Below are 15,089 nucleotides of genomic sequence, written 5' to 3' on the forward strand. Positions count from 1 at the left end.
GGGAAAGAGGATGAATAAGTGGAGTTCAGGGGATTTTTAGGGCAGTGAAACTTCTGTATGATATTGCTATGCAGGCATCTCATTAGAAATTTGTTAAAACCCATAGGTATACAACACAAAGAGTGAACCCTAATATAAACTAAGGACTTTAGGTAATAATAATTACCAATATTGGATGAAGATGATCTCTATGAAATGATCTCCAGGATATATCTTTAAGTGAAAAGCAAAGTGAAAGTACCAGTAGCATTTTCCTACCTTTTGTGTAAAGAATAAAAAAAAAGGAAAAAAGTACATATACCTGCTCATTTGTACAAAAAGAAACAGGAAAAATATACCCAGACTCAACAAATGGTGCTAGAATAACTGGCTATTCACATGCAAAAGAACGAAGTTGGACCCTTTCCTTATAACATACACAAAAATTAACTCAAAATAGTCTTAGATACAACACTAAAGCACAAGTAACAGAATAATAAATAAATTAGACTTCATGAAATCTAAAACCTTTTGTGCATCAAAAGACACCATCAAGAAAGTGAAAAGACAACTCACTGAGAGAAAATATTTAGAAATCACATAGAACTCTTATAATGCAATGCTAAAGATAAAAATAACCTAATTAAAATTGAGCACAGGATCAGAACACACATTTCTCCAAAATACATATATACAAATGGCCAGGAAAACACATGAAAAAATTGTGGCTAAACATCATCCAGCAAATGGAGAAATGCAAATCAAAACTACAGTAACATACCACTTTATACCTACTAGGATGGCTAAAATAAAAGACAATAAGGTGTGCTGGCAAGAATGTGAAGAAATTGTATGTCGCTAGTGGGAATATAAAATGATGTTACCATTTTGGAAAAGGGTTTGGCAGTTCCAAAAAGTTAAACAAAGTTATCACGTGACCCAACAGGTCTACTTCTATACTATCTTTGCAACTCTTTTAAACCTAATGTCGATAAAAAGTTTAAAAAATAAAGGAACCAAATTTTAAAAGATTATTTTGTAAATTAGAGTACTCTTCAAATTAAAGCTGAACCATTAAACTCAATTTCTAAATCTACTTACTGCATGAATAAACTCAGTTTCAATTAAGTTACTTTGAGATAGAGTATTACTACATGCTCTTTGCATTTAATGAGTTTTGGAAGGGGACAGAGAAGAATGAAAGATGTTTGAGGGAAACTATTTGCATGTAGCAAATAAGATTTAGCATACTTAAAGGGAATGGTTGGAACACTAGTGAGACTTAGCAGGGTGATCATTTCATAAGTTATATGAATGCCTAATCACTATGTTGTACACTAATATAATGTTGTATGTCAACTATAATTGAAAAATACTTATAAATTTTTGGAAGACTCATACAACAGAATAAAGATAGATTTACAGATTAAAATGACCATACTAACAGTATCCTATAAATAAAGGGGAAATCTAGAAGGTTCATTTTAGAAGAATAGCTATGGCAGTAATATAAAGAATCAGAAAGGGCTAGGAAAGTGTTAAGGGCTATCACAAAAGCCTACACCAGAGGTTCCCAAGCTTTCTAGGTTTATAAGGCTCTTGATATGTCAGTAATTTTTTCACAGGCCAAAAGACATAGCTAAACACTCTGGCTACTAAGAAGTCAGGTCTAAACAACTTAAGAAGGATGTATGTCCCAACAATTTAGCACCTGTGTTGAGTACTGCACAACTTCTCAAACCTTAGAATCAGATAGAACACTGCCTTCTTCTTTTCGTGTACCATATATATTTTTACAAGGCACTTGCTCTTGCTCTTTGTCGTAGCAACTACCAAAAACTCTGCTTTGTAAAAATACAGTATTATTAGAAGGAATGTAGAAGTGTAATTTTGAAAACAAACTACCTCTTTGTGGTTTTTCACAGATGCTGCTGTGTTTTCTTTAAAATTTTTAAGCAGCTCTTGGAACACCTGTGAGTTCTCTGCAGTGCCTTCTGGGCTCCAAAGTGCAAAGTTCGGGAATCACGGGCTTGGCAAGAGATGATGAAAGGATGCCACCAAGGCAATGGCAATAGAAAAACTGGAGTGAAAATTAAAGCATACTTCAGAGAAAAAAATCAACAGCTCCAGGGATGTTACCTAGAAGTATAACAGTGCAAATACATGAGAAGTTTCAAAACTTTTAGAAAAAAATTATTCTATCTTTAGCTATACCCCAACGGTCCTTACTTCTATGGAAGAGAACTAATTTTTTTTCAGTGAATGAATGAAGCTGTTCTAATGTTTATATTAATTTGACAGCTTTATATGAGGCATAAAGTACATTGCTCACTTTTAACAACAAAATTGAACCAAAGGAAGAAAATTCAATTCAAATTTTCAACATTTCTGGAGTACCAATAGGAATTGTCATCAGGCATCTGCCAAAGCTTTACTTCAGACAGATATTTGAGAAAGAATGAAATATGGTAGTTTTAAAACCTGGCTTGATGATCTTAAGCAATTGGGGAACTTCTAAAATGAGAGATTTGTAAACACCATTCCAGACCTACAAAATCAGGACTTTCTAATAGGCAAGGAAATCTTCATATTTGCAAAGTGCCCCAGCAGTTCTGAAATCAGCCAGTTTGAGAGGAAATAGCTAAAACGGCACTGTCCAATAAAACTTTTTGTGATGATGGAAATGTTCCACATTTGCACTGCCCAATATGGTAGCCCCTAGCTCCATGTGCCTAGTGAGCATTTGAAATGTGGTTAACATGACTGAGGAACTGAAGTCAGTTAATTTAAATTCAGATGTAAACTGCCACATGTGGTTAGTTGTTTCTGTACTGCACAGCACAGAACTGGATGATTTATTTTAAATACCCATTATTCTTATAAAAAACTGTACCCTTCATTTAAATTAGATGATCAGAAAACTAGGTTTCTCAGCCATACTCTCTCATAAAGGGTCTTTCTGAAGGGTCGATATAAACATTCAACTTAACAGTCTGAGTCTTTTCTAGTTGGAGACTTTATCCAATGCCATACTTTTTTTTTTCCATAATAAAAATCCTCTTTGAATTAAGTTCTAAGAAAAGTCTCTGCCAATGAATTTGGATATTTTCTTTTGCCAGAAGGAATATTATGTGAGCCAGTGTGCTTCCCTTTTTGCCTGAGCTGCCAGTAAACTCAGAAACAAGTCCAGTGTCCAAAGGTAACTCCTCTTAAGTGCCTGGTAACATGTACTCTCTGCTCCTCAAGCCTATCTTTGTTCTATTTATATCCCTAAATTAGTCAACATAGTGTTATATTTAATTCTTAAGCTGACAAACTCTTTTGGACATAGGTAATATATCAGTTTTTAAAGTGATAACTTCTTTGCATTAAAGTCAATCTTTTTTATTGTTATTGAGGTATTAAGGTCATTTTTAAGTGTTTTTTTTTTTATTTTAAAAGTATTTTTAAAATAACACCACTGGGATTAATAACGCCAGGATATATTTCTTAATAGATCAAATTTACCAAAGAAAATCTTTAGCACCTAAAGATTGCCTATTAGTAAAGCTGCCTAAAAATATAACTATTTTGAAAAATAAGACAAACACACACTGACATCTTATAGTAATTTTACTGCCCCATTTCACAAACTCAGTCCCACTCCTTTTAAAAAATATGCAAAAGCCCTGATGAACATGAACATCCCTATTGAGCATTCAGTTCAAAATGCTTGTACAGTTTTTCCTTCAGCACACTGGACTATTTTTATAACGTGCAGTAAACTACTTCAGTGACTCTTTTGTTGAAATTTTCCACAAAATTAGAACACATCTGATGCATCAATAGCACATTTCTTTAAAAGCCTAATTTTAAGTTCTCTGAGCATCTAATTGCAAAAATAATGTGAAACTTAATTAAAAGAGGTAGAACTTCACATAATCCCTTAAAATTTCATTTTAAAAGTCAACTTTTAAAATACATAAATCAAGATTTGAAACCAAACTAAGGGAATTGTGCACTACCAAAAGATACAATTTGCTCAATGGGTTCATTTAAAAGACTTATGACAAGAAGGAAAAAAATTTTAAAGAAAAACTGTCATAAAGAAATATATCCTAAATATCACAGTCACTGTAGCCTGTGTGCATGCACGCACACATGTGCATACACGCATAAACACACACACACATGCTAGCAAATTAATTCTATTTTGGAGGAATTAAGTTAGTTTCCTTAGCCATATTAAAATGATTATTAAAAAGGAAATAAAGTTATAAAATCTTATGAACTGATTTTGCTCCAGAAGTAAAAATATGTACTTCCTTTCCCCCCATGCCAAAGTACTGTCAAAACTTAGTTTATTTCAACACAGTGCTTCTGCTAGCACATTCCCTATTTACTCTCACCTCTTGTGTCACTCCAACCTTCTGAGATAGTTCATCTTTCTCTAATACTCTTAAAAGTTCAGGTTATATTTTCAGTATTCTCACTTACTCTACTCCTTTTTCTCTAGACAGCACTCTTCATTACTTATTGCTTAAATAATATGATAAAGATAATTATAACAATGGGTAACATTTACTATATATCAGGCACTGTTCTAATCACTTTACATTATCTAATTTGTCAAAAAAAAAAATTCTATCCTGGGAGCACTGTTATTATAATCACCATTTTACAGATGAGGTACTAAGAGGTTAAGCAATTTGTCCAAGGTTACACAGCCGGAAAAATACATATTTTGAACATACACAGGGCTAAATGCTCCTCAAAGCTACTCTAAATTTCTTTCTATGGGTCTGGAAAGCAGGCACAACAGATTCCCCACTATTGTTTATGCAGTTAGACTACAATAGGATTAAACTAATACTTTGGAGGTTGGGCACAAAGACAGAAAAGTACTATACTCTAGATTTCACAAATACTAGCTTCAAGTAATTCCAATGATTTAGAGCAGAGGTCTCTAAACTTTTTCTTAAAGGGCCAGTATTTTAAACTCTGCAGCCATGCAGTCTGCGTAGTAACTACTCAACTCTGCCATTTTAGTATAACAGCAACCACAGACAATATGTAAACAGGTAGACATGGCTATACACCGATAAAACTTATTTTACAAAAGAGGCAGCTTGGATCAGGCCAAAGTTGGCCAACCGTTTAGACATTTACAGGCATACTGAGTCTCCTGTGGAGGCAAACGTGATATAAGCACTGCAATGTCCAGAAAGGGGCTCCACTGTTTTCCTTAAATAACCACCACGACTGAATTTTGTACAGCTGAACTTCACATAGAATAAACACTTAAAATCTGGATAAAATACTACATGCAACAATTCTAGTTTTGTTTTTTTTAATCAGTCTATAAAACACTAACAAGATTACTAACAAAGTAACATATCCATTTATTGTCTACTAAAATTATACCCACCTTTGACAGTTCACCACATGGAAAAGAAGACTGTGCTATTATGTTTCAAAGAATAAGGTGTTCAAGATTTACATAACTTGTAACAGAATACTTTGCAAAGTAAAACTTTCCTCCCCATCTCTCCCCTCATTCACTAAGATTTCAGCCCCTTAGTCCCTGTCTTAACCAGTTCTCTTCCAAATATGCTCAGCAATTTCAAGAGCCATATAATCTGTCCCACACTTTTGCCTCTAAATTCCTTGACCACCTTCTTCAAAAAATCTTCATTTCATTTCAACCACCAACTGCCATGGTCATCCCCTAACAGCTATAATGTCTAAAGAGGAATGGGAGCACTTGGAAGTACAAAGACAACCCATTCAAATATAGGAAGAAATCCTACTTAAATGTATTTTTAAAAAAAGAAATTAAGGTATACTCATATTTAAAGTATATAGCATGTTTATTTAAAACATCTGAAGAAGAGTATGGAGATTCCTCAAAAAATTAAGAACGAAAAATTAAAAATTAATTACCATATGACCCAGTAATCCCTCTTCTGGGTATTTACTCAAAGAATTTGAAAACATTTATCCATAAATATATATGCACCCCAGTGTTCACTGCAGCATTATTCACATGGAAACAACCAAAGTGTCCTTCAGTAGAAGACTGGATGAAGATATGGTACATATATACAATGGAATATTCAGCCATAAGAAAAGATAATATACTGCATTTGCGATAACATGGATGGATCTTGAGATTACTGTGCTAAGCGAAATAAGTCAGAGAGAAAAAGTTGAGAACCAGATTTCACTCATATGTGGGATATAAAACTGAAAGCAACAAACAAGACAAAAACTCACAAACACAGACAACAGTTTAGTGGTTACCAGAGGGTTCAAGGGCGGGGGAGTGAAAGGGGTCAACATATGGTGATGGAAGATTTGACTTTGGGTGGTGAACACACTATGCAATATACAGATGATGTACTATTGAATTGTGTACTTGAAATCGATATAATTTTATTAACCAATGTCACCACAAATTTAATTTAAAAAAGGACATTTTTTTTTACTTGAGGATGTATTTTTTAAAAAACTCTCAAAAGTATTTTGACTCAGCTAACCACACCTTTCCTGACACATTATGCACTTGGTTCCTTGGAAAGCACACTCTCCTAATTTCCCTCCTACCTCCCTAATGCTTGTTTTCAGTCATCTTTACTGGCTTTTTTCTTCTTCCCCACCTTATATGTCGAAATGTCCTAAGGCTCAGTATTCGGTCCTCTTAATCTACATGTATACCACAGGAAATTTCCTTTAGCCCCATGGTTATAAACTCTATCTACACACAGTCATGCATCACATAACAATGTTTTGGTCAATGACGGACTGCATATATGACAGTGATCCCATTAGATTATAATGGATTTGTATTTCCTTAAGAGAAACAAAAGGATATGTGGTACAGGAAGAATTTTTTTTTCTCTGAAGGTAGCAGTATCTGTGGGGCTTGGCAATAGATTCCCTCTCACAGCAAATCAATTTTGAGTACCCAGATTACATTCCAATCAGTCAGCCACTGACCTGCTTCAGCACAGAAGAGCCTGTGTCCCCCAAGGGCTATATATTCAGAGGCCACTACAGCCCTCCCAGATTTAGCTTGATGGTTTTCAGAGTACACTGTTGTAAATTCTTTGTTGAAGACCTAAGATCCTGTACAAGGACACAGGCCCACAGGTGCTACCTTAATAAGTATTAAGTGTCACTGTCACTTAAGTAAAAGCTTTCTGTGGTAGTATGGAGCCAGTCTGTCCCTGTACTTTGGAAATATTTTCAGGTTGTAATGATGTAAAGCATAGATAATTTTTATTTCTTCCATCATTTCAATACCAGAGAGAGACTTTTGTGCCAGATATGGTCAATGGAACCAAAAACAAATTTCCAAAGTCAAAACATTGAGTCCTCAGTTCTACACCCTCTCTCTCCATGTTAAACACCCTTTATTTTTTAATACCACAAAGTTCCTTAATCTGACCACTATTCCAGCATGCAATAGCCAAAACCAAATTGCCATGACAATCCCCTATCCTATGTTCATTTCTCTCTTCATCTTGATTTCTTATTCTTATTTATCCTCAGGCTACCTTTCGCTCCCTACTGACAGTCACTATTATGGTGATCTACACCTTACCAGCCAGTTTATTCTTGATATTTCCAATCAATCTAGCCCACATCCCTGTTCATGGAAGGAAGCAGGGGTAGGGCCTGTGGGACAGTGTTTGTACGGTCTGTAGCAGTATACAGTAATGTCCTAGGCCTTCACACTCACTTACCATTCATTAATCGACTTACACAGAGCAACTTCCAGATCTGCAAGCTATATTCATGATAAATGCCCTATACAGATGTACCATTTTTTATCCTTTAGACCATATTTGTACCGTACCTTTCCAATGTTTAGATACACAAATACTTACCATTGTGTTACAATTGCTTACAATATTCAGTATGATAACATGCTGTACAGGTTTATAACCTAGAAGCAACAGGCTATACCATATAGCCTTGGAGTGTGTTGGAGGCTATAACAGCTAGGTTTGTGTAAGTGCACTCTATGATGTTCGTACAGCAAAATCACCTAACAGTGTATTTCTCAGAAGGTATCCCCATCGTTAAGCAAGTGTGACTGTACAAGTGACTCCAGCCTCTTTCCTGAAAAAGCAAAGCCAATTCTTGATTTCTCCTTCACATCAAACCTAGTCTTTCCCAAGTGTTTCCCTTCCCTGAAATTATTACATTTACTTTGTTACTCAGGCCAAAAACCTAATCGTTATTGATCCATCTCTCACTTTAGATCACATTTAATACATCATTAAGTCCTGTCAACTTTACCTTCAAAAAAAAATGTATTTCCAGTTACACAGGTATATACGTATGTCAAAACGTATTGAACTATACACTTAAAATGGATGCATTTTATTGTATGTAAAAGTGTAAGTTATAACTCAATAAAGTGTGGTGGTAGGACGTGTGTGTTACCTACATACATACAGCACTATTTCTCACCACCTCCACCACTACCTCTTTGCTACCTGGACTACTGCAATAGCCTCCTAAGTGGTATCCTAGCTTCTATTTTTACTCACACGAGTTCATATTCCACAAAGTATCCAGAATAATCTTTTTTACATGTAAATCATATTATATCACTTCCCTGCTTAAACATCTCCAATGGCTTCCTATCACACTTAAAATCCAAAAGCCCTCACCATGACTTCAAGGCTGTGCATGATCTAACGCCTTCCTACCTCACAGGCCCTACCTCTTTATCATTTTACCCTTTGTTCTACTGTGTTCCAAACACACTGGCCTTCCATATACTCCTAAAACAGTTTGTTTTCAATTAATTATTATTTTTTTTCTAAAAATGTATTTCAAAAGTAGGTTCTTTACATCAAGGCTGATGTACCTCTATCTATCTCACTCTATTAGATGGTCAACAGAGAAATACTTGCTTAATCTACCCAAAGAAGTGGCTCTTAATGCTTATTAATGTAATATGGCCTTCATAAACTCAAGTTAATACCTGAAGTGCATGTAGCATTCTGATGTCCAATTGGAAAACTAAATTGGGATCAGTTACGGAGAGCCTGGAACATCAGATTAAGGAGTTTATATTTTATCTAACAAGCCAGCGTCACAAACTTAAGCACTGGAAGAGCTATTTTTTTAATTTTTCAAGTCCTGAGGTCACACAGTTTGCAAAGAGGTGTGGAATAATGGAAAAAATGAAGAGTTACTTTCAGGGATATACACACACCTTTTTGTACCTCTAGAATTTTGAACCATGTGATTATATAATCTATTTTTAAAATAAGTTATACTTAAACCTATCTTAAAAATTAAAAAAAAGAATTCTTGTATGACGGAAAAATCAGAAACAAATATATTTGTCTTTTTAAGAAAAATGTATTTTAAATACTTTTTGAATGCCATACTGAGAATTAGATAGAATATAAAAACATATATAAAATATATTTGCATATTTAGATAACGCAGACACATACACAGAAAAATAATATACATGCTCATACATAATGGTTCTCATCATATATTAAGGAAGTACTACCAGAACTGAATTCTGCAACTTAAATTATCACAATTTGCCAACTTTCAAGCAGCTTCCTTAAAAACCTGAATAGCCACTGAAGACTCATACTGTGAAGATTTTACTCAGAAATCTAAAGGCCTGCAGGTGATAAAAGAATAAGATAAGAAATAAACTAAAAGATAAAAGAGGGCACAGTCTATTTCTCTCAAACTCATCTCCAGAGGCCAGGCTCACCACTTGCCAACAGCTGCATCAGTTAAGTGAGATTAATAATTAAATGACTTGGAGACAACAAGAGTAGGGAATATAAACCCTTATCTCCAAATTTGCCATAGCCTCTATCTGGCAGAACAGGAGCAATGAGGAACAGAACCTCACAGTATACGTTCCTCCTCCCAGACAAATAAAAATCATTCTGGTTTTTGTTCCTGACCTAAGTTCTAGAACCACTACACCATGAAAGAATAAGGAAATGGACCCTGTTGAACTAAGGAAACTCAGGCTGCAGCAGTGAAGGCAAAGGCAAAATACTATAAACGGCAACGAAGAGAAAACAGAAATTCCAAACCCTTTAATCTATAGAATCCATCCTTTCATCAAGGGCAAAGTAGTGTGAGTTTGCTCATGGCCTACATATAAAGAGTGGCCTCCTTAAACCCTTCATCCTGTTATCTATCATGTCCAGGCTCATACCCTATGGTCACAACAAGAGAACATGGGGAAAGTTTCTCTTCTCCATAATCACAGAAGTAACACGTTCTCCCTTGGAAAATATATCCTGATTCCCAGTATCTTCTACCATCAACACATTATGTATAACTTTTCTGAATCCCTTGAGTTTCATCTTCATTCTCTTCAGTTTTGAATTCATGCAGAAGTCAGTATATTCTGAATATACTTTATCCTGGAGTCTTAAATGGGCATTTAGTAATGTTGAAAACCTTATTTTAAAATACTACTTCCTAAACTTTAATATGCATACTGTAGATCTTATTAAAACGCAGATTTTGTTTCAGTACGTCTAGGGCAAGGCCTGAGAGTCAGCAATTCTAACAGGTTCCCAGGTGCTGCAAATGCTCCTGCTTCTCAGAAAACACTTTAAGTAGCAAAGTTCTAAAAAGCAATGGCACCTATATACACAGGTTACCTCCCAAGGCACAATCCCAAGAGAATGCTAACTGTTCTTTCTTTTTATAGTTTATTCCTTCTCTAATTTATAACAGGTGTATTTGCGTATCCTCTCAATACTTGCAATTTATCTTCAATGCTATTACTAATGTCTCTTTCCTTTTATTCAATTAGCATCTCTAAAATTCCTTCCTCTCCTTTTATTCTTCCATACTCTCCAAAATAATACCTAAAATGTAAAAGTAGCTGATAAAAAATGTTCTTAGTATGTGTCCAAGTCTATTTTTTCTTATGTCCTTTAAATAGTTTCTAATTCAGCACACATACATCCAATAATTTAAGACTTCTTGTAAGGACCAAAATGAAGAAAGCAAGGAAGGAAGGAAGGAAGGAAGAGAGAGAGGAAGAGAGGGAGGGAGGGAGGGAGGAAGGAGAAGGAATGACAGGAGAAAGGAAAACAAGGAAGGAATGAAACTGTATGATAAAAGTATAGAAATTGGGCCCAATATCTATTTATCACAGGAACCTACTGTAAAGTGAAGCAAAAGAAATACTAACTGAAAGTCATTACAACAAATTTTCATATACTGAAAAGATTTTAAAGCTCTATTTAAGGATCTACTTATAAATAAAATTCCAATACATCAAACAAATATGTATTATTTGGGCCTATCACCTTGTTAGCTTTAAACTATATTGTTAAATGAGAACAAAAAAAAAAGCAAAATATTCAGACTATATGTCTGAATATTCTAGAACATTCAACTGTTTCCAATGCTAAGCCAGATTCTATCATAAGGATCTAATTTAATAGGTGTACCATAATGGCCATCCTTAAAAATAATCAAGTCATCTATTCAACTTTAATCAAGTTAAATTTTCATTCTTGCTTTCACCTTGAGACACATTAACAATAACTTAGATACTTCTCAAGGAGAAAAAGATACAGAAATGCTGCAAATTGTGGAGAAAAAACTGATTTTGTGGGCACCTGATATGTTCTATATCCCTTAGAAAAGAGATTTTAACTTAACCATCTTAAAGGTGATGCTCCCAGTACACTGCCAAGTTAAGAAATACTTGTAATCAAGATCTCCCTCATGTATTCCCTATTTTGGTTAGTAGTACAACCAAGTCTTCCAAGCCAGAAACTTGGGTGTCAACTTGGAACTTTCCCTCTCCCTCATCCCCCTCCTTTCCAGACCTCCAATTGAAATGACCACCGCTTATCCATTTTGTGTCCTAAATGTTCCTCCCGTCCATTTCTTCTGACATTGCCTTAGTCTAAGCCTTTTCCCTCACCTTATCTATTGCAACAGCTACCTTAAAATCACTGCCTCCAATCACCCTTTCCACTGTGATACTTATTCCGTGCTGTCATTCAAGTGATTTTCCAAAATGCAAACCTAATATCTCTTCCACTCAAAACCTTTCACTATGTCCCCATCACCCATACAATAAAGTCAATGCCACATATAACAGCACATAACTTTCCATGATTTGAACCTTGCCTACCTCTCAAACATCATATCCCACTGTACTCCCTGCATCCAGCACTTTAAGTCCCATCATTATCAAACCACATTGCTTGAATTTCCAACATACCCCATGTTACTTGATACCCCCATGCTTTTGCATAGGCTGTTGCTTCAGTCTAGAATATCCTTCATTTCTTCTTCCTTTGGCTTCCTGACTAACTACTATGAATCTTTCAAAACCCAGCTAAGATCCCAGGAAGCTATCCCAAGACCCTACTCAGTATCCTTAAGAGTTAAATATTTCTTCCTCTGCCAACATTGTAAGTAATAATGGCATTTATTGGGCATTTACTATGTACCTGACACTGTTTCAAGCACTTTACATGTAGTAACTCATTTAATCTTCACAATAATTCTTCCTAAGAACTAGTACCATTATAACCTTTGTGGATAGGAAGCTAAACCACAGAGAATTAAATAACTGTTAAGTGACAGAGAGAGATTAAAATCCTATACCACAGATATTTATCTTATTGCATTTATCACAATGAATTTATTCACATGACTGTCATTACTCTGAACTGTGAGCTCCTTGAGGGTGGGGATTATGTCATATTCAACTCTAAAGCCACAATGCCTAGTATAAAGTAGGTTACCAGTACCTGCATTTCTTGAGTTGCATATAAAATATTCCTAAAAAGTTCCAGAAAAATCACTCAGGAATTAGTTTCTAAATAAATATCCAAATATGCTTTAAGAGTTCTAGAAAAGAGTAAGCTATCTTTTTCATCTAATAAAAAGGATGTCAAAAAGAGGTTAACACAGGTATGAGACTATAGTCTGTAGACTATGAAATGGACTTATTTTTGCAGTAATACTGCTTAATCACTGCAATAAATCAAAACTCAAAAGACCATTTGCTTAAGATTAACTTTCTTCTCTCACTAAATAAGAATTTTTGCCTATCATACAGAGCAGTGAAAAGAAAAGCCCTAAATTTACTTTGCTCAAGTGGAAAGAAGCGAATCATAGACAAGCACTACTAATTGCTAAGTCTGGCCGAGAAATGTATCACATTTGGCAATTAAAATAAAACACAGTTGCCTGACTAAGCATATAACAACAGAATTTCTAAGGTTGTGTGGATTGGCATTCCATTATTCAAATAATGAAAAATTCTTTATCTTAAGCAAATAAAAATGAAAAATCAAGAACAAAATAGATTATCACCACCCAATAGTACAGATTTTTAGATTAAAATGCTTTTAAAACATATACATGTTACATTAAAACAAATGCATGTTTATAATATTTTAATAATCATTCTTCGTTTCCTTAAAATTGTAAAAATCAAAGTTATTGTAATAGTAATGATGAAAGACCTCAGGACCAAATTTACTGTACTTAGTGTGCTCTCAGTTATAGTCCCCTGAGCCATACTGAAGTACAGTAATTAAAACCCACAGGGATGGTACCAGCAGCAGCAGTGCACACCACATTACTTCTTAGTGTACTCTGCACCCAACCCAGTTTCTACACACTTGTGCATTACAGAAAGGTAAATCTGCTGTCAGAAGAAGCAGAGTTTAGGCCACAGTGAATTTAGGCTACAGCAGAGCAAACTCTACCCCCAGGTACATCTTACCATTTCTTGGTACACTCAACCATTAGCTCCTGGTAGGAGGCCACAAATTGGAACTTGGATGCATGTTTTCCTACACGCTGCAGTCTCTTCCAAACTGAAGCCATGATGATCAGTCAATACACTGGAGCAGTTTTGGGTTATAGCAGCACAGCAGCTTTAACAAAGCAGAGGGTCCAAAGCAAAAAAGCTTTGCATGTATGTCTGTACTTTTAAGAACTCAACTACAACTTGAAATGATGTTTGGGGTCCATAAGTCTTCTCCCTGTTTCACAGGGTAAATCCCATCTTAGATGAATGGCCCAGTCAAGAACAGTGTGATACACATGACAGGATGAGTGAGAGGAGGTTCCCTTATGGAGACATCACCATTCCACCTCAGGGGCTATATGATGTGTATTCTGGAGGGCTGGAAAGCAAAACAAAGAAAAAATATGAGAGAAGCATGACAAATGACTAACCACCCATGTTAGATAACACTGCAACAATCCCAGTTCTCCGCATGTTTTTCAAACAATGAAACAAAACACCAACCTCAGAAGCCAATAACATCAAGGATGCAAGACACCAAGGAAAAAAATGACAATTCACACCGAAGACGTGGGGCAACACATCTGGTAATCAGCATCAACAATCCAGAGACGCAAGTCCGGGCCCTACCTCCCCCTCTTAGCACCAGAGAAGGGCGAGCAGAGCGGGAAAGTCTAGGGATGCTGTTTAATGTCCATGGCAAGTCAGAGCGGGGAGTGGAGTATTTTAAAATAAACTTTGTTTTTCAGTCGATAATTAATAGCCTCGAGTCCTAGAATATGTGCTTAGAACAAATTAAGGAGCGGGGAGGAATGCTGTTGTTGAGTCGGAGGGGGAAATGGATGGGGAAAGAGGAGTGGAGGGAAATCTCAAGGCAGAGGGAGGGCAATGTCCCGGCTTCAGTCCATTTGGGTTCTCCTTCACCTTCGCTGCCAACCGGAGAGAAATGGAAACTCCTGCCTGGGCGTGAAGCAATGACCAGCCCGGCAAGTGCACCGTGCGGGGTGCGGGGTGCGGTGCCTCCCTCCCCCATCTTCAGGGAACAGTCGTCCGCCGGAGCCTCCTCTCTTCATGCACAGAGCCCAGACCCCCTGGCCCCCAGCATAGGCAGGAGGTACTCGCTTGTGATCCCTGTCACCAGGCTATGCCAGAAGAAGACCCTAGCCTGGTCCCCGAGCCCCGGCCCCACCGCACATCCACTCCCGCCTCCTCCTCACACCTCTAATCCCGCTGTCGGGCAGAGTCTGGCCCGGTTCCCTCCTCAGCGCCGCTCCTCCGTCGCCGCCGCAGCAGCAGCCGCCGCCGCCGCCACCGAGTCCTCCATCTC

General features: G+C 36.4%; 1 protein-coding gene across 10 annotated transcripts in view; it reads right to left on the minus strand.

The window, feature by feature from the left end:
* The window catches only part of EHBP1 (EH domain binding protein 1), a 308,554-nt gene that overhangs the window by 293,169 nt on the left and 296 nt on the right, over positions 1-15,089 (minus strand). For 6 of the 10 annotated variants that reach the window (XM_025045116.1, XM_025045115.1, XM_025045113.1 and 3 more), the window contains one exon: positions 13,736-14,141. In XM_025045116.1, coding sequence (XP_024900884.1) covers positions 13,736-13,839 — 104 coding nt within the window. In that variant the 5' untranslated portion in view covers positions 13,840-14,141. Of the gene's footprint in view, positions 1-13,735; positions 14,142-14,981; positions 15,088-15,089 lie in introns of those variants that run through there. The other 4 variants (XM_015587606.2, XM_015587603.2, XM_015587607.2 and 1 more) reach the window with 2 other exon arrangements.

Source organism: Pteropus alecto, unplaced genomic scaffold (assembly GCF_000325575.1).
Source record: "Pteropus alecto unplaced genomic scaffold, ASM32557v1 scaffold131, whole genome shotgun sequence".
Lineage (NCBI taxonomy): Eukaryota > Metazoa > Chordata > Mammalia > Chiroptera > Pteropodidae > Pteropus > Pteropus alecto.